At 34.9% G+C, this 21,295-nt stretch overlaps 1 protein-coding gene across 1 annotated transcript; it reads right to left on the reverse strand.

Moving 5' to 3' along the window:
- Window positions 1-16,638: 16,638 nt before the first annotated feature.
- On the reverse strand, window positions 16,639-17,256 carry LOC149173820 (ubiquitin-conjugating enzyme E2 enzyme activator PEX22-like). Its single transcript, XM_089426837.1, has one exon. It carries the CDS (start codon window positions 16,984-16,986, stop codon window positions 16,639-16,641), a length of 348 nt encoding a protein of 115 aa, XP_089282963.1. The 5' UTR covers window positions 16,987-17,256.
- Between the last annotated feature and the right edge of the window lie 4,039 nt (window positions 17,257-21,295).

Consider the following 21,295-nt stretch of genomic DNA (forward strand, 5'->3'; position numbering starts at 1 on the left):
TCCTAACACACCACACCTATAGCAGCAATCTGAGCACTACAAGCTCTTGTATAATCCGAGCTAAGTCTAGCTATTTTCTAACCATCCAAAACTAGCTGCTCATGGTAATGGTGGAAGTTTATATAGGAGAAGGAGTCTCCTAAAAAGGTGGAAGGATGATCTTATCTTCAAGGGGAGTAGTTGCAAAGGGTCGAACAGACATGCCATAGAAGGGAGTCGATATTCACAAAGCTAACAACCAAGCCTGGAGAGATCTGGAAGGCTGGTTGTTTGAACAAATTCGCCCAAACTGGATCAGCGCGGATTATATGGAGACTGCCGCGCTGTCAGCACATGACAATAACTGAACAAGCCATGTCAGCGCGGAAGGACACGCGAAAGCCGCGCTGTGCGTCATCGCGGAAAAGTGATGTTCTTCCGCGATGGCAGCGCACGAAATACACTGTGGGGCGCTGGTCATCGCGGTTATTTTAGGAACAGACGCGCTGATGCACAAAACTTTGGAAAAATGGGTTTTGAGCCAGTTCAGGGATCAAACACTTAGTGATTGTGACTTCTTGACACAGCAGGGTGACTGACAGGAAGGCAGTGATAAATTACTGTGTAACACACTCTAGCATACAATGTGAGTAATGATTAGTGGAAGGATGTCATTATGACAGAAGGATACAAGCCTCCAAAGATAGAGATGGCCGAAGAATATGACCTTGCTCAGCTGCACGCTGATCACAGTCAGTCATACCCAGATTTAAAGATATGATGAACTGCATGAGGACATCTAGAAGGACTAGTTGGGGGGAGATGTTTAGTGCCAAACTTGCATACTTTTTCCCTCCATTTTTACTCTCTCTCTCTCCTTTGTATCATTTAATTTCACTAATCGCCCTAAATGCATAAGGTAAACCCTCTTTGATTGCTTTCACAGAATGTTTAATTAATGAAGTAATAGTTATGGAGAATTTTCCTATGCGAGTTACTAATCTTTCCCTTTCTGCAGATCTAGTGGTCAAATGTTATTGGTACAAAACACAGAAGCAATTCGAAGTTTCCAGTATCATATCCAGAAGCGTTGTAACAACATAACATATTCGAGGCCTATTCCAGACCTTTCTTGTCTTTCTCTCTGTTGGGTGTGGAGCTTGATTATCTTCTGTACTCAAAGGTATCGCCGCATTGGACCCCAGTTCGTAATGGGGCGGCAACGACACCCGTAAAATATTCACTCCAGAGGGGGTCCAGTGGGGGCGGCTGCGACCTTTGGGAGCCCCCCCGGTGAGGGGATCGGGGGCAGTGCCCCCAAAGTTAAAAATAGATGTAAAATTTCCTTGTAAAATGTTGTAATTTCGTAGTCAATCGGGGCCATTCATTAGGCGGAGATCTGACGGTAGAAGTTATTTTTAATTTAGGGTCTTTTCCCCTAGAAGGCAACCCCTCGCTATATATGAGGGAATTGTATTGCATCTATGTAGATCTATATTCTAAGTGAGGAAGAGAGAGGATACTGAGAGTGAAGAGGGAATTATAGTGGATTTGTTGTAGGTTGTATCTCTTCAGTTTGCTAGATAATATAAAAGGAAGGTCTGGTTGTTTCTTTGTGGATGTAGCCCAAACTGGGTGAACCACGTATATCTGTGTCTCTCTTGTTTTATGCATTTTTTGTGTTTATATTTTTGCAATATTTATTGTGTTCCATTTCTCTGTAATATATAATTTCTAACACTCTCGGCAACTAGTTGGCCATTGTAACAATTATATAATAATATAACATTAGCTACCATCTTGAGAAAAAAAATTCTCTGTGTATTTTATAAGAACGGTTTCAATGCTATGAATGCGGGTTAGCCATGCAAGAGATTGAGATTGTAACAGAAGACTGTTTAAGTTAACCGAATACAAGTTATTTTTTTGTTCTCTCTATAAGTTGTGAATCCATCGCAACCCTAGTTAAAGAGTTTGGCCCACTCTTTTGATCAGGTGCTGTGTTATTTTAGTGTGTTGTTATTTCATTTGTGTTGAACTAATTTGATTGTTGTTACAGTATTTTAGTTAATTTTTGTGAATGCTTTTTATAGTTCTACAATTCATTCTTAATTGTTGTCATAGTGACTCTTTCGTTAACTCTGTTGTTGAATCTAAGATTACTGATTGATTGTGGCATTACTACCTGCATATATTTTGCGAGTTGCCTTGAAACAAATTACTCACCTGGATTGATAAATTAAATGTGGAAATGGGTTGAATAGGTATTCACACTCGAACACCAATAGAAATGTCGAAAACTTGAAAGTGCAAGAAACATTCTTATGGCTTCATGTTTGGCTACAGGTGCAAATGTTTCTTCAAAGTCTATACCTTCTTCTTGAGCATAACCTTTACAAACAAGTCTATATTTGTTCCTAATTACCTCTCCATTTTCATTCAACTTATTTTTGAATATCCATTGTCCCAATAACATTTTTATCATGAGGCCTTGGAACCAATTCCCAAGTATCATTATTTTCAAATTTTTCAAGTTCTTCATTCATGGCCTTAACCCAACATTCATCTTTGCCATCTTGATTTACATTTTGTGGTTCAATGGTGGATAATATAGCTAGATAACTAGGAGATCCTACAAGGGTTCTTCTTGTTTGTACCCCAGATTCTTTTTCTCCTAGAATTTGAGTTTTTGGATCATTCTTTTGAACATACCTAGATGGAGCCTTTTCTTTGTATGATGCCTCTTCTTCTTCTACCTCATTGGTTTCTTCTTCTATATCATTTTAATTTGATGTGGGAAGGCATTCATGATCATCATCTTCTTTTACTAATGTTACCTTTTTGGGATCTTTGCATGCTTCATCAATCACAACATCAATGCATTCAACAATTTTCCGAAGTCTATTATTGTAACATTTGTATCCTTTTCTTCTAGATGAGTACCCAAGAAGTATTCCTTCATTTTCTCCTGCTTCAAACTTACCAAGCTTTTCATCATTATTTTTTATGAGACATTTTCTTCCAAAATATCTAAAATTCTTTACAATGGGAGCCTTACCATACCAAAGTTCATACATCGTTTTATCACTATTCACACGAACATGAGCCTTTTTTATAATATTTATTGCGGTATGTGCAGCTTCACCCCAAATGGTGTCAGGAGTTCCAGACTCATCAAGCATAGCTTGAGCCATTTGTTGAATAGTTCTATTCATTCTTTCTACCACACCATTTTTTTGAGGACTTTTAGCTACAAAAAATTGTCTTTTTATGCCATGTTGTTCACAGAAATCAAAGAATTCATCTGATATGTATTCTCCTCCTTGGTTGGGTATGAAACATTTTATTTTTAGATCTAATTAATTTTCAACTAATGATTTGAAGACTTTAAATTTATCAAAGGCTTCATCTTTGTGTTTCAATAAACCGATCCGGCGCATTCTAGAAAAGTCATCAATGAATAAGATATAGTATTGTTCTCCATGAGGTGAATTTTTCCTTACTGGTCCACACAAATTAGTATGTATAAGTTCAAGAGGCTTACTTTCTGATACTTCTTTGGCATTGAATTAAACACTGCTTTGTGTTGGGCGCTAGACTTGCATGTTTTTACTTTCCTTTTTATCATATTTTCCTTCACATTTGCACTCCTAACTAAGTTATTTCATATCCTAAATCATGCAGGTATACCTCTAATCATGTATTTATGAATTAATTAAACATTGAAGCATAGTCTAGGGGATTATTACCAAAACCGCTTGCTAAACTTTATCTTATGTGCAAATTTCCAAGTCAAATGGCCAAGTTTAATCATCAAGCTAGAAGTACTATTGTTAAACAACAGTTGTAACATCGGAACTGATCCAGACTTACTCTTTCTATCTTTTGTATTATGTTTTGGCTTAGCACACCCATTATGTAATCGCGGGCAATAGTTACCTTAATCTCAGGAACTATTTTGTATAAGAGAGGATAGAGAGTTTGAAACAGGGGGTTGGCATATGAGAGAGTTGAGATTTGTAACAATGGCTTTTATATTAATGAAATTTATAGCTTTCTGATCTTTCTTTGAGTTCGTGAGTTCATCATAGCCCTGATCAGGGAGTTGGGCCCACTCTCTTAATCAGGTGCTACTGAGATAGTGTGTTTGTCAGTTTTCTTTTCTTGTATGTATTTCTTCTTCTCGCTGTGATGGTTTGATGTAAATGTTGTGAATCAAATTGCTGTTGTCATTTCTAATTGTTGTTATAGTTAATTATTGTTGTTATTTCCATTTGCTATTATAGTTGTCTATTTCTTGTCAATGGATCCTTGACCAATTCTGGGTTGTAAAATTGTTCTTGCATATACATTGCGTGTTAGCCTTGTAATAACAAGTAGATCCCAGATTGATAATTAATGTGAGAAAGAGTTGAATAGAATCATTTACACATGGACACCGTCATTTTGGCATCATTGCTGGGGAGGCTATCAAAGGTGCAAAAGAAAAATCGTCATTGGTCATTGGATCAATCTCGTGTCCTGGGGATAGAAGTTTTCTCACTCTCCTCCAGGTTCTGAGCTTTATTATTTTTGGTTTTTCTGTCTTTCTTTCAATTGATTGCATAGGGGTCATTCTCTCACCCTGGCGAAGGAAGTTTTCTTACCTTAATCAAGGACCTTAGCTTAAGATTTCTTTGCTTATTCTTATTTTTTTTTTCCTTTTTCTTTGCTCTTAAAAACATTTCTCTCATCTTAGGGAGGGGAGTTTTCTTACCCTGCTCCAGGTCTTGAGTCTAGAATTTTCTTGATTGGTTCATTTTTTTCTCTTAAGAATCACTCTCTCACCCCAGGGAAGGAAGTTTTCTGACCTTGCTCCAGGACTTGAGCTTATGGTTTTCTTTACTTTCTCTTTTGTTTTATTTTATTTTCCGAACCATTCTCTCACCCTGGGGAGGGAAGTTCTCTTACCCTGCTCTAGGCCCTGAGCTGTGAGAACTCTTAATGTTTTAATTGCATGAATAAAGATCCGAATAAAAGGGGTAGAGGAGGACCCCCAAGGAAAGGAAGGAAGGATTTAGGTAGGAACACCTACATCCAGGAAATCATCGTGAAAGCTGAAGCTAAAGCATCTTCACGAGCCATTGTTAGGGTGAGGGCTCACACGTAGTCTGAGGGGTAGTACATTGAACAACCAATACTACCCTCATGAGTGAGGACACCCCTTTCAATGACAAAAGGAGAAGAAGTAGGGAGCAAGGCATCACAGAAAATAGAAGTACTCCTTTCGACAACAAAAGAAGAGGAAGTAGCGAGCAGAGGGTTAGAAAAAGAAGTCAATCCAAGTGCACCTGCAAAAGGAAACTTGGGAGGATTTGCTTCACCCCATTATCAGGGAAGTGCTATTAAGTGATGTCAACCATCAGTTGTTATACAGAAGCAGCCTATTGAAATTCCGAGTGATTATTGGAGGGTATACATGGCACGCCCAACTTCCTTGACTGAATTCCCAATTGGGGAAATTAGAGGTGATGCATCGATGAAGCCCATTCCGCTGACCGCTTTGCCTAACTTGCATGGGCTTTCCTCAGAAGATCCAAACATATTTATGTTTGAATTCGATATTATCTGTAGGGGATATGACTACGTAGTTGATGCTCAAAAATTGAAAATATTCCTTCATGCTCTAAAAGAGATAGCTCTACGATGGCTCATGGGTCTAGGTGGAAAATCCATCTCGTCATGGGAAGAGATGAAGAAATCCTTTCTGGAGAAGTACTAGGATTATTGTAAATCCTGGGATAGAAATGAAGAATTTTTTAAATTTATGCAGAAGGAGGATGAGAATATGGAGGATTGCGTGAAACGTTTCAAATATACCCTACAAAGATCCAGCCATAGCAACTTGGATAAGGATATCTTGAAGATTATTTTTCTTCGGGCCCTAAGGGAGGACTCTCTGGAGCTTTTTAATTTAGTAGGAAAGGGTGATATATCTAAAGAGGATTTTGATTTCATGTGTGATTTATGCATTCAGTGTTCACGAGGGGATGCAAGGAATAAGCAAGGAATTCAGACCTCCAAAATGTCCAACAGAGGAATTACAAAGGCAGAGATCAAGAATTCACTGGATAACTTGAAGATCAACATCCTCAGTACACTTTCCTCTTAGATGGACACGTTACAAGAAAAAAAAGAAAATGGAGTTAGAAAGGACCATGGCCATCTTCTGCCCTTAGTGCAGGAAGAAACATCCATTAAAGGAATGTCCATTAAATACTGTGGATACTTGTGCAATATGTGAATAGGCTCACTCCACCAGTTCATGTCCACCTCTTCTTGGGTTGAAGGTAGTGTTCCAGGGAACAAATGAAGGAGTAGAGAAACTATGCTTTATGGGTTCCAAGAAACCATGACAACCACGGTCACCAAGCCGAAACCAAGGTATGTCTCAGGACCTTTCTCAATATTTTAGAAATTTAAATGTGGGCCCTCACTTAGTACCTTTTTCACCATCATGGCCTCAGTTTTATCAATATCTGCGTTGGAAGTCTTGGTTCCCTCAGTCTAGTTTAAACCCTTCATGGTCTCAGAATTAGCGAGGGCCTTCCCCTCCTCCTGGTAGATTACCTCAACCTATGCAACAACAATTGTTACAGCTACCTTCCAACATTCCCTCCAATATCCCTCCTCGTCCTCAGATTCCTATATCCAAATCCTAATTATAAGGATGTTCAACAAACTAACACTCTCAACCTTCCTTCATATAGCATTTCTACCACATAATCTAGTGAGTTAAATCTACGATTTGGTCTGGTAGTGAATTCTCAGACTTCAACAATTATCGTTGAACATATTGGTGATGAAGATCGAGAACCAAAATCTCGAGTAGTTGGGAATGAGTCAAATCAGAATTTTGTCAAACACCTCCCTCCTCATTCGAGTGCTACTCAAGGCTTCCCAACTGATCTGCCTTATCCCGAGAGATTAGCTATGAGTAAACATAATCCTCAACCAGAATTTGACCTTTTAGGGGAACTGCAATACATTTTTTTCAAAATTCCCTTACTCCAAGCTATGAAGGATGTGCGTATTTATGCTAAGACAATTAGAGAATATTGTTCCAAGAAATTTGGAAAGAAAAAAAAGGATTTGCTTACCATTCATGTTATGGGGAAGCTATCAGACATTATGTTGGGAAAATCTGTACCTGTGAAATATAGAGATCTAGGGAACCCAATTCTAATGGTGCAGATTAATGGGGTTGACATCCTGAATGTATTGGTATATTTCTGGGTTGCGATTAATGTTATCACATTCGAATCTATGCTCACATTAGGTCTACGAAATTTGAAACCAACTCCTACTATCTTGAAATTAGCAGACATATCTACATTAAGATCGATAGGAAATTGGAAGACATAACTATTTCGGTAGGCACATGGCATTATCTCATTGATCTTCTGGTATTACATACACAGTCCCCAACTGGTGGTCATCCTCTGATTTTAAGAAGACCTTGGCTTGCAATTGCAGATGCCTATATCAGATGTCGGTCAGGAAATATGGTGATATCTAATGGGGAAAATACAATGAACCTTATTCTTTACCCCCCTGCAAAACCAAGTTCATCAGGTAAGGCAACATTTAAACAAAATTCCCTACCTTTAGAAGAATTGAAATTGAAAGTGAGGAAACCATACTAGTCCTTACTATTAGTCAATCCCTCTATTTTAAAAATGAAATGGAAGATGACACTATTAATACTTTTATCAGTAGCCCCCATTCTGTTTTTGATACAACTCGTCAATTTCTAGAATTTGTTATGAGTTGTGAAACACAGGAAACTATTGAATCAAGAATTGAAGATGAGGATAATCCTGTAGTTTCACCCTGTGACAGTATTCCTATATAAATTGAGCTAGGGAAGACATTGAATATTAACCCGAATCTTTCACCATCCTAGACCGAACAACTCCTAAAAGTTCTTCATGAACATAAGGAAGCATTCGCATGGGACTATACAGATATGAAGGGTATCCTTGCTGATTTATGCACTCATCATATATACATTAAAGAAGACTGTCCGCCTGTGATATATCCCCAGAGAAGAATCAACCCTGCCCTAAAAAACATTGTCAAAGACGAACTTCAGAAGTTATTGGATGTAGGATTTATTTACCCTATCTTGGAAAGTCAATGGGTGTCTTGGCTGATTATTGTTCCTAAAAGGAATGGTAAGTGGTGGATTTTAGTGGACTATAGGGAGTTGAAAGAAACAATCTTGAAAGATCATTTTCCCTTACCCTTCATTGACCAAGTGATACCTTAGCTAGAAAGAAGTTGTTTTCCTTGTTCGATGGGTTTAGTGGGTATAACCAAATCCGAATAACTCCTGAGGATCAGGATAAAACCACTTTTACATTCTATTGGGGAAATTTCTCATACTGAGTCTTCCTATTTGGTCTTTGTAATGTGCCCTCTACCTTTCAGAGGGCAATATTAGGGATTTTCTCTTATCTAGTTGATGATAGTGTCAAGATTTATATGGATGATTTTACACCATACATGGGATAATTTGAGGAAGGGTTGGAAAACTTGGAGAAGGTGCTTAAAAGATGGATACAAATGCAAGTTTCTCTAAGTAAAATTAAGTGTCATATGATGAGAGAAGAGGGCATGGTGATGGGACACTTGCTTTCAACTTTTGGAATTCAAGTTGATCCAGCCAAGGTAGAGGTAAGATTGCATTTTCCACTACCAAAAGCACCGACGCAGGTACGTAGCTTTATTGGATGCGCCAACTATTACAAACATTTTATAGAAATTTTTTCTAGAATAGCATTTCCACTTTCTCAGCTGTTAACTAAATATGCAGAATTTTTGTGGAGAGATGAGTATGAAGAGGCTTTTGCAAAAATCAAGGAACTAATCTATCAAGTTCCAATCTTGCAAGGTCCTAATTGGGAACTCCCATTTCACATCCATATTGATGCCTCTCAAACAAAAATAGGGGAAATTTTTTGTGATAGCAAGAGGACAAGAAGCCGTATGCAGTTTATTATGTCAACAAGAATTTGACACCTGCTGAATTAAACTATACGACAACAGAAAAGAAGTTCTTCACTGTTACTTATGCTGTTAATAAATTTTTGTTTATCATAAACCCACTTACTTACCATCATATGCCACCCTATTCCACTCATATATGATTCATTTTACCCTTATTTTGCATATTTAGGTAATTAGATTAAGTTTTTCAATTTTTAGAAATTTTGTAAAAATTGGGTTTCTAAATTAATTTTAGATTGCATTAAAAATTCCCATAATAGCTCCATTAAAGTGATATGTGCAGGACACCTGGGCATGATCTGAATGCATATTTGGAAATATTAGGAACCATGTATGGATGAACATCTATTGGTTCGGTCAAACTGAGAAAATATAGGCCCAATCAACACTGGTCAAACTTGCCCTGTTAACCAGAAATCGCTATAAAAAAGGGGCAGTTTTAGGATTTTTTGGAATTCTTCTAGATTTGTTGTAACTAATGGATGGCTTCAACCTAATGAAGTGGGATAACATTAATGATGGTTTTTTCAGACTTTTTAGCTTATATGGTTATTATTTTTCCTATTTAAAGAGAGGCATTCATAGTTAGAACATGTACAAAAACTTGAAGATTATTATTTTGAGATAATTGAAGACAAAAATTTTGTTTCATGATATATTTTTGTTTGCTGGAGTGAATGAGTTCCTGTAGCTGAGTACTTTAATAGTGTACCAGCAAGGTTGGAGGGCCCCCATACCAAGCTAAGTACACTTTGTTGTATGATGTTCATATTTGTACATATGCTAGCTTAATTCTCCGTGTTTATTATATTCATTTGCTGTAAATATTTGTAAATATATTTAATGAGAATTCATTTTTATGGCATGTGTTAAGTGAATATTGCTTCCTTTTAGTGATTATCTTGAATGTGTAAGGACAACCAGGTCTCTTAGAAAAGAGACTCTTCTTCGTGAGCTAGGACTAAGATTAAACAAGATTCACTTCTTTCAAAGCTTTCTTAGATTTAATTCTTATGATTTCATTTCATTATCTTATGCTTACTTAGATATTGGCAATATCATTATAGAAATATTGAGGAAGGACAATGAGGTCTCTTTGAAAAGAGCCTCTTCCTTGTTTTTCTAAAATAGTCTAATTTCATTGACCAATCATGTATGCTTTTATAAAATAGACCTGAATGTTTTTGCTTAGTTGTGTAGAATTATTTATATTTGTAATATACGCCTCTCTTCTCATAACTACTTTCTATATTAGTTATTATCCAAAAATCCATAAATTGTGGTTTGCTTCTAAGATTACTAACCTGAATTGATAATAAAATACATGTCTTAATTTACACAATAAATTGAGCTGACATTTTTGGCACCATTGTCGGGGAAGCATATTTTGGATGTAACTAATTAGGAAAATCATTAAGAAAACATAAAAGAAAACATAAAAAATAGATAGGATTTTTCATTATGGTCATTTATGCCTAGACAAAGAGATGAAAAGGGTAGATACATAAAACAAAACCCCCAACCACTAATAAAAACTCATTAACTACAAAATCCATTTTGCAAAACAAAGATCTACAAAACATGATGTTAAAGAAGTCATTTATAGAAGGAGGGTATGCCACCACAAGGATCTTCTTAAACCCTTGTCCACAATTTAGAATGGTCACTAGGGATGAATCTTCATTTCAAAAGATAGAAGAGGAACAAAGTATCCATGAAGAGGATCCACAAGAAGAGAACCCAGAAGTTGTTTCTAGTTATCTTTGTAAGGAGATCAATGAGTTATGGATAACATGCGATTAAGTTCAAACAATAGAGCTAGAAATTGTAGAATATCTATAATATGTATCACAATATCTCTTTTGCATTCATGATTTTGAACAAGTTCCACAAAAAAAACTTTGTGATATGACAATCAAGGAGAACCAAAGACTTAAAGATCACACTTAAACTTTGTTTCAATTAGTCATTAGGCCACAAAACCACTCCATTTTTCAACATTCTTTAGCATCAAATCTTTATGATCAACTAACTTTTCATGTCCAAGCATTCATTAAGGTATATTTTTCAAACTTGAATATGAGTCTACTTATGATCTTGTTACACAAATGGATGCATTGGAAATTATCTTATACTTGAGAGAATGACTTATTTTTTTATACAATAGAGTTGGACAGAATAAAATAAATAAATAAATAAGTAGACCGAGTTCACAATAAGACTTTTGCTTCAAACTCTCATGAATACATTCTTCAAATCATTGTTCAATATTCATTTGAAAGGATTTCATGGAAAAATGCAAGATCATTTTCAAAGATTGTTTTCGAAAAAGCTATCTCTTGAAATATAGTTTTTATATCCATTTTGAAATTTTCAATTTGGATCACAAATAAAAAATATGATCAAAATAAAAACTAGGTCTCAAGTGAAATTTTGAGGACAGAGTTAGTACAACCTTGATTTTAGGGGTTTAATGGAAATATTTTACATGAAATTTATAGGGAAGAAAACCCCTGGAATATAGATTCCAAATAAATTTGAATCACCTCAATATGATATCATATGAAAAAGTTATGCTCAAAATACTAACTGCTTGTCCAAAAATCTGCATGGTGACAATTCTATGTCTTGAATGTTCATTGGCATATTTAACATACCAAAAAATATTATTTTCAAAACCTGTTTATATGGGAGATATATATTCAAGTCTAGATCAATAAACAATTTTAATCATATCATTTTCAGGACAAATGAAAAATTTATGCCACATTTAGTGACTACATGTCTTCAAATCAGCATGGTAAAACTCTGTCTCCTAGATTTGTTCATAAGAAAGTTTGTCATATAAAACCTAAGTATTTTAAAAACATGTTTCTATTAGATATACAAAAGGTAATCTACTTTAATATCCAAGTGAAATCACATCAATCCGATTTTTAACGAAAATGTTACACGCTAAATAGTGACTGTTGGTCTAGTTAAAAATTCACAAGCAACTCTATCAAACATGGTATTCTTCATCATTTTTAGCATATAATTTCAAATCATTTTGAAAACCTGTTTATATTGGAAGTAGTCATATGAATTAAATTTAACGTGGCTTTGGAATCACTCTAATTTTACATAAAACAAATATTTTATGAACAAAATACCGCTAGGAGGTCTAGGTTGGACACCATTCCTCAAGGGGTAAACGAATGCATTTTCTTTATATATCATCTTTGGACTTGTTTTTAAGCAATTACTGTAATTATTTTACATATTTCTTGGGAGAAGAGATATTGTACACCTCTCTTCCTCCATCATCTAATATTGTATTGTAGGCAAATGTTATGTTTTTGCACGTCCCAAGAAGATTTGAGAGGTCAATTCCATGGAGGAAGGATTCTCAAAATCAATTTTTAAAAATTTATATCTATGAGAATATGAAATGAAAATATCCAAGTCAAAGTAAAGTTTAATTCACCTAATGTTGAGTTCAATTAAAGAAACTCAAAACTCTTGAAGCTTACTTTCTGTTGCTAAACAACAATACCAACAACCCTACAACATGAATCGAGATCGAAGAAAAAGGCATGAAGATAATCATGAGAAGAAGAAGTCAAGTTTTGTACCATGAAAATTCACATCCATTGATAAAAAGTCTTTCATAAGCCATATTGTTCATGATGTCATTCATCTACCATATTTTATGCTAAGCTTCACAATCATTCATACCTACCATGTTGAAGTCGAGATATATTATTTATCTATGCTTCTACTCCTGGATCATAACTTCAACCTAACCTACTTTCATAAGCTTTTCATACTTCCCTTCTCCATTATATCCCACCTCCATTCAGAAAAGAAAAAGAAAAAAAATAAAAAATAATAAAGGAGTTTGGTTGTGAAAATCCAGGATACTGGCACAATACAAACTTGAATTCATATTAGAAAACCAACTTATTTGGCCAATATGAATTCTCTCTTTTATGTTTTCCATTTTTATAGGGTCATCCTCCAAAAATTTAAAGAGTCGAGGACAAGTATTAAGATCATCAAGGGGTAAGATTCATAATAAATAAACAAACCATGCAATGGTTTAATATCAAGCAACCGTACTATAGAAGGGACCTGAGACATTATAACCATATCATTTATCAGTAAGAGACCTGTTTCAAATAAACATCAAAGGGATCTTAGAAGTAGCTACAAGAATCTATTTACAGTCCAATATTGACAAGAATTCATTTTGAAAAGGTCAAGTGTTGACAAAAGAATCAAAGTATTGACAAAGAGCTATCAAAAGGAAAGTACTGTAAGTTTAAATATTTTTTTAAAGCCTTTGACTTTTTTCCTAAGATTGATAATTTAGTTTAAAAAATTGAATATGCAAATTCCTAGCCATATACATTATATCATTACCCTACACATTTATTCATTCATTATTCCACCATACAATCACATCTTAACCATATCATTTACAAATTTTGACTAATCTTGTTGACCACATCTCCTTCTTTTTTATTTGTCTATACCACCAAGAAAGATTAGGTTATGTATCTAAAAAATCAAAATAAAAAAGTTAGTATCATTGTAAAGATATTTGATTTAAAATGACCTAAAACTGTGGTCATTTTAAAATACATGAGCGCATATGATAAACAAAGGACAGAAGACAATGATACAAAAAAACAACAAGAAAAGGTGCACATAATGGATAAGAGTATGGTACGAGTATACAAAATGCATTGAAGGCATGCGTTGAACGAATGAGTATAGTGCATACAACGTAAATAATAACCTAAGGTCCTGATTAAACAAATGTCAAACAAGTACAGAGTCATAAATCATGTTGTGGCAGCATTGAAAGTTGACATCAAAAGGACAATTCGAAAACAATCAATTTTTCAAAGGAATGCTCTTCGGTCATCATCGCTCATTCATATCTAAAACACAGTGAATTCACACATTTCTGAGACGTAGAAGAGCTAATATTGAGCCGTAGAAGAGCTAATCCTGAGCAATAGAGAAGAGCTACTCCTAGCCGTAGAGAATACGATGTAAAATTTTTGCATAAACTCTGAGCCATAGAGAAATCATTGAGCCGTGGAAATTTTGAAAAGAGTAGTGTAAAACCCTGTGTTGTGTAGGAAACAAGGGAAGAATGGAGAAATAAGAAAGGTACAGATAAATAAGGGAAACATCGAGCAACGTGGAGAGTTAAAGAGGAGTTTAACGGTGTTTTGAAGAATATTTTGCGCCAAGCTCCAACCTAAGCCATGAATTAAGCAGAGAATCCCTTGAATTATGCAATGAACTCCCAGTGAAGGTAAGCATTGATCCCCTTAGAAATTAAACAAAAAATATTTGGAAAACAAAACTTCAGATTTAGTTGAAATGTGTCATATGAAACCTCAGTTCCGAATTTGTTTTTCTTAAAATCCCTTGCCACTTGTAAGAGTCAACAATTTCTCAAAATGCTAGGGAAATAGTTTTTGAAATATATGACTAACAGGAAGAGACATAATTAACACAAAGTTTTTCAATGAGTTCCTCGTCCAGTTCAGGTATCGAACCATGATTTCTTCATACACAATTTGTCAAATGTTTTGCACAGTGAAAGTTACAACACACATATTTTTAGAACAGAGGAAATTTTTTTTTTTTTTTCTAATCATAGTTTGCAAAACAAAGAGATTTAAAAAAGAATTGTGATAGTGAGAGGTCTTCTTACAGTGGAGATTTTTGTTTTGGGTCTTTTGCACAGTAAGAGTTTTTATTCAATTTACAAATAGAGGATTTTGTTTGGATACCATTTGCAGAAGTCACAGAGGTAGCATATCAGTCCTAAATTTTGACATTTCCATTAAGAAATTTCTTTTGTGGGTATTCAACAGGGGTCAAAATTTGCATATGAGTCCAACAAATCAACATTCTAGTTCAGAATTTTTGAGAAATATTGCAAAGTCTTGGTAAGAAAATAGTTGCATTTTCAAAAATTGATGATTAATTTTAACATGTATATCCATTTGATGAAAAATTTTGAGGGAAGATGCATTGATATAAGATGAATAACCCCAGAAAAGTTCAAGCCAAAAGAATTTTCATTTTTCTAGAAATCAACCATCATCACCTACAACCATTTCCCATTTTTCTTGAATTCCGTGCATTGGATTATCATGAAATTTAGCAGGGGGATGCATCGTTGGGAGATTAATAGATACGGTAGAATTCAAGTTAAACTAATTTGAATTTTTGAAGAAATCAAGAAATTTTACCAACATCCAATTTGTCTTTTTCTCGAAATCCATGATGAAGGTATTTCCAATTTTCGGTGAAGAAAAGCAATGGAGTGGAAGAAATATTTTGGCAAAATTTCAAAGAAACCCAGTTTGAATTTTATGAGAAAATGGTTAAAAAACGTTTACTAATACTTGTACAATGTAACTTTATGTGCAAATTGTTTCAACTTCATTGGCATTGCTAGAATTGAATGATCATTACTTTGAAATTCATGTCCTATCAATATCATAAATTGGGCAAAAAGAGTGGTTTTGGTTATTGGGTATTAAGAAATGGAAATTACAAAGGAATGGGTTGCATAAGGAAACTCATAGGGTTAAGATAAAAGAAATTAATACCCTCTTTCAAAATAAAAGAAAACTTTTAGACACATCTCCAAAAGTATGGTAATGGACATGATTCACATGGCAAAGAGTTCAGTTAATCCTTGGATGTGCTCCAATTAAATTGACAGAGGAGGAAATGGAGAGGGTTATCATATTTCTTCAAGAAGCACAAGCAAAGGCTTCTACATTAGGAGGCAGAGCTATAGGTACAGGTACAACGGGGGCTTCAACACTCAGAAGGTCCAAGTGAAGGAAGCAAGCATGAGGACAGGCTTCAGAACCAGCAAGGGTGAGATGTTGGCCCTCAATTTTGGTCATTTTTGTTTATGATAAACCCACTTACTTACCATCATATTGTTAGATGATCCAAAAATAAATATTATCATAGGTTATTTAAGTTAGAATAAAATAATTATTAATTTAAGATATTAAATTAATAATTATTAATCTAGAATATTTAATTATTTAATGGAGCCATTTAGAATTAGTATATTGTTGTAAAAGATATGACTCTAAAAATGTGTCGTATCTTAGGCTCTATTTTAGGAGAATTGTTAGTAAGATTGTTAGAATAACTTTTATTGTAAGTGGACACTTGTTATTGCATAAGTGATCCATAATTAGAGGTAGTTAGGACACTGAGCTTATAAATAGCTCATTGCAAGAGTGTTTTGCAAAATCAATATGTAATTGTTTTTTTCTAATTAATAAAATTACCTGTCTGAGGAAACTTCTACCATTATTGTGGTATCAGAGCTCTAGTAATGCTGCAGCTGATGTGAGGAGGAGATTCCAGCTCTACAAGTTCTTGGAAAACTCCATTGAATTGATCAACAAATGATAGGTATGGAAATAGTTCATTTTTTTTTTGAAGGAAAAGAAATTTTATTATTGATTTTAGATTTTTAAATCTGAAAATATTTTTTTGTTATTAGTAAAAAATTTGCCTCTGTTGATGCCTCCGAAGTAGCGTTCTAAACTATCAGAACCCAACACATTAGAAGCAATGTGGTTCCAGCTGCCGCATAAAGGATGATCTCTCAGTCTCTGCACTGCACAAGAGAACCTTGTTTCTATTCATGCCACCAACTATAAATACTCCAATAGCATCCAACGCTGAAATAACCTTTTCCTCCCTATCATCATCAAGAACCCTTGCAATTAGATAGAGATCATAACCTTTTGCAATCTCCAACAGAACATCCACAACCGTGGGCCTCACAACAACATGCTGCAGTAACTCTTCTGGAGTAGACTCCTCAAGTACTGCAGCAAGCAACTTGCATGTAATATTTCGACCACCATTCAGTTGTTGCTTCACAACTTGTGCCAAACTTAGTTGCATCGTACTAAATTCCTAGGGTGAAATGGCTGTTTTGTTCAAACTTGAACTAGGCTGGAAAATAATAGAAGACAAGACTGTTTCTCTAGTTGATTGGGAGTTGTCATCAGAGTTTGCTGTTGGTGAATTTCTTTGTTTTTCTAGTCTTCGGTGCTGTCCTCCAGGAGATTTTAGGTACTTCCATGTAAAAACTATTGCAAGAGCAAATCCTACAAGGGCGCCAATCGAGGCAACATTCTTGTGATTAATAAAGAGGGCGATGATATTCGACATCTTGGCTTCTGAATCAACATAGAAACCTGCACTCAGTTTGGTTTCTCGCTTCCATCTGACGAGATCCCGCCCTGGTCCCTGTACTCTTTGATATATTTCTCAGCGCTCTTGAATATGAGTTTACGGTTTTGATTTTTTTTAATTTGGCAGCATCTCACTGTGGAAAGAAGGACAAATCTACACAGTCACCACCCCTATGGAATAATGCTAATTTTTTAATGGAGAGATAAGTATTATTGATGTTGATTTTGTTGTAATGGAGTAATAAGGTGGGTGGAGTATTTTTTCCTTGGAGTGAGTATTTTTTTTTATATATTTTGGGAATTATTATTTGTAAATTCTTAGGGCAGTAAATTTTTTGGAGTAATAAGGTGATTTTATTTGTAATTATTTTTATATATGGAGAGATAAGTGTGACATTGTAACTCAAAGCAATTTTACTTTGGGGGGGGGTAACATTTTTTTACCAGGTTTTGCAAGAGCATTATTGTAAAAGTCAAATTTTGAAAGTTACCTTGTAAATTTTTGAGAAATTGACTAGAGCCAAGTGCAAAGCTCAGTCATTTTTCTCCTGTTTCAACGACTATACGAGGGTCAAGGCCAAGCCCCAATAGATCATTTTTTGCGTAGTGTGTTGCGTGTTGTGTTGCCCATCTTGATATTTTTTCTGAGCCTGATTCTTGGTGTGAAGCTTCAACACTAGAATGTCAAAGTTGATTAATTTGTTTTCTAATTCCGACAAACTTGAAGGTACAAAATCTTATAAAACATGGCAACGCCTCATCGAAAGCACTCTCATTTATAATGAATTGTGGCAGGGTATATGTGATGGTGATATTAAGCCAAATAAACCCACAGATGTAGTTGCACTAGCAAAATGGGAAGTTAAGAATGCCAAAGCATTAGCTCTCATTAAATCTTATGTCAATGATGAAATGTATGTCCATATAGAAAATGCTACAGATGCATGGTCTTCTTTGAGAGCTTTTAAAGAATTCTTCGATACTCAGCCTGAATCAAAGAAAGTTGATTTACAATTGAAATTGTTGCAACAAAAATTGACTAGAGGAGGTGATGTTCTTGAATATATCTCAAGACTTAAGAATATTAGGTAGGAAATCATTAATGCTATTTTTCCAGCAGTAGATGATAGTTTTATGGTCACAATTTTAATTTCTAGACTTCCTTCTTCCTACACACATTTTTTGGAGACTCTACAATTAACTGGTAAGTTAGAGAAACTAGTTTTGATGAGCTCTACGAAATGTTGACCCAACATGAAAAAACCTTTGGGAAGAAAAAGACAATTGGTGAAGATGTTTTTTGCACAGAGGCCAGCACTAGTAAATCATCGACTGACAGTTCTAGAAACAGAGGCAGAGGGAATTTCAATCAAAATCAAGAAACACATAATGTACAAAGTCAAGGTCGAAGCCAAAGCAGAGGAAACAGTTCAGGCAGGAGTAATTTTCAAGGCAAAGGAAACAATCAAGGAAGAGGAAATAATAATCAAGGTAGAGGACAACCTCAAAACAAAAGTCAAAGCAGAGGTAGAGGACAATATTCAGGAAGAGGAAGAGACTTAAGTCCAATTGAGTTTCGAAGATGTAACAAAGTTGGACATTATGCTGAAGATTGGCGAACCTCTCTTAATAAAAGTCCCAAGTTTCATCAGCACTTAGCACAATTTGCAAATGATCAAGATGATAATGACTCAGAATATGTTTTTACTTCTTCGTCGGTATTACAACTTTCATCCCATCATAGAAGTGATTATGAAGATGATTGGATCTTGGATTCAGGGACAACTTAGCACATGACTTGTCGACGTGATTTTTTTTGGAATTTTCAAGATTTCCAACTTAATTCCATTTTTCTTGCAGATGATACAAAACATACTGCTTATGGAAAATGAGTAGTTAATGTTTTTCTCCCTGGCATTGGAGAAAAAATGATTTCAGATGTATGGTATGTACCAACCTTTAAGAAAAATTTGTTATCTTTAGTCACGATTCGACAAGAAGGACATTAGGTAATTATGGAAGATGGCCTAGTTAAGATTAATTTAGTCAAACAGATCTTGAAAACTGTGATGACAGGTTATGAAGATGGAAAATTGTTAAGGATGAAAGGGATAGTTATTCCAAGGCATTCTGATTTTGCAGGGGCAGTAACTATAGGAATTTCACCTATAAGATTATGGCATGTAAGATATGGACATTTAAATTTTGATAGTATTTCTTAATTGCAGAAACAAGGGATGGTTAAAGGACTTCCCACTTTCAAAAAGGAAAATGAAAATATGAAGCTTGCATTTATGGAAAACAAAGTCAAGAAAGCTTTCCAACAAGTTCATCGCGTGCAAACAGGCTACTGCAACTAGTTCACAGTGATGTTTTTCGACCACTACAGATTTCATTCAGTGGTTACAAATATTTCTTACTATTTGTTGATGATTTCAGTAGAATGACTTGGGTTTATTTCTTAAAGAAAAAGTCAGAAGCATTTGAAAAGTTTAAAACGTTTTGCCAACTTGTTGAAAATGAAGTCAAAGAAAAGATAGATACTCTCAGGACAGATAATGGGGGAGAATTCACTTCAAACGAATTAAAAAATTATTGCAGTGATAATGGCATAAGAAGACATCTTACAAATGTTTACACTCCATAGAAAAATGGAGTAGTAGAAAGAATGAATCGCACCTTGTTAGGAATGGCGAAATCTATGTTAACTTTTAAAAGGTTAAGTCCAACATATTGGGCAGAAACAATTCATACACATGTCCACTTAAGAATCAGTTCTCCAACTGCTTCTTTAGACGAAATCATGCCTTATGAAGCTTGGTTTGGTTTCGAACCTAGATTTAAACATCTTAGAGTTTTTGGATCAGTCTGTTATGCTTTAGTTCTGAAATAAAAATGAACTAAGCTTGACTCAAGAAGTTTGAAATGAACAATGATTGGCTATTCTGATGAGAAGAAAGGGTACCATATTTTGACCAATGGAAAATTTATTGTGAGAAGGGATGTAATTTTTTATGAAATAGAAAGTAAAAGTGTTGAAGAAATCGAAGGTCTTCTTCAAAAATTAGAAATTAAAGGCAATAAAAGAAAAGGAAATAAGCAAAGTCAACCAAATTCACCAAATTGGTATGAACTTGATTTTCCTTTATCTCAAGATGCTTCCTCTAGTCCATCTACTTCAACAACACCATTAGGATCTTCTAGCAATTCATCCACATCTTCAAGTAGCAACAGTTCTTTAGACAGTGATTCTCCACCTCCAGAGTCTTCAACTGATCGACGAACGTCAGTTTATATTATTCCACTTTACAATGATGGTGACTTTTCAGAATCTCAAACAACTGAGCATAAACTACCAAAATGGGTAGTTCAACTTTTGAAAGATGTAAAACCTGATGAGAAAAATAAAATAGGCACAAGAAAGTCACACAGAAGTGAAGGCAATTTTTCATTGATAACACAAGATTTTACTGAACCTTCCACATACAATGAAGTAGTAAAACATGAAGAATGGCAACGGGCTATGATTGAAGAATATCGAGCAGTAATTGATAACAACACTTGGAAACTTGTTGATTGTCCTCAAAATGTTAAACCCATAGGATGCAAATGGGTTTACCAAATTAAGTACAACCAAAAGGGTGAACTTGAAAATTATAAAGCACGACTTATTGCTAAAGGTTTGCGTAGCAAGAAGGCATTGATTAAGAGGAAAATTCTGTGCCTACAACTAAATGGAACACCATCCGATTAACACTTGCATTGGCCGCTCATAAAGGATGGAAAGTTGATCAAATGGATGTGCAAATTTATTTTCTCAACGGGGATTTATAGGAAGAAGTATATATGACACAAGCTCGAAGTTTTGAAATTGAAGGGCAAGAACATAAAGTCTACAAATTGATCAAGGCTTTATATGGATTAAAACAAGCTCCCCGAGTTTGGTATGCAAAAATGGATGAATACCTTAGGAAAGTTGGTTTTCACTGAAGTGAATTTGATGATACTTTGTATGT

Source organism: Pinus tabuliformis, chromosome 4_2 (assembly GCF_031772625.1).
Source record: "Pinus tabuliformis cultivar Carrire ecotype Pingquan chromosome 4_2, CPIR1, whole genome shotgun sequence".
NCBI lineage: Eukaryota > Viridiplantae > Streptophyta > Pinopsida > Pinales > Pinaceae > Pinus > Pinus tabuliformis.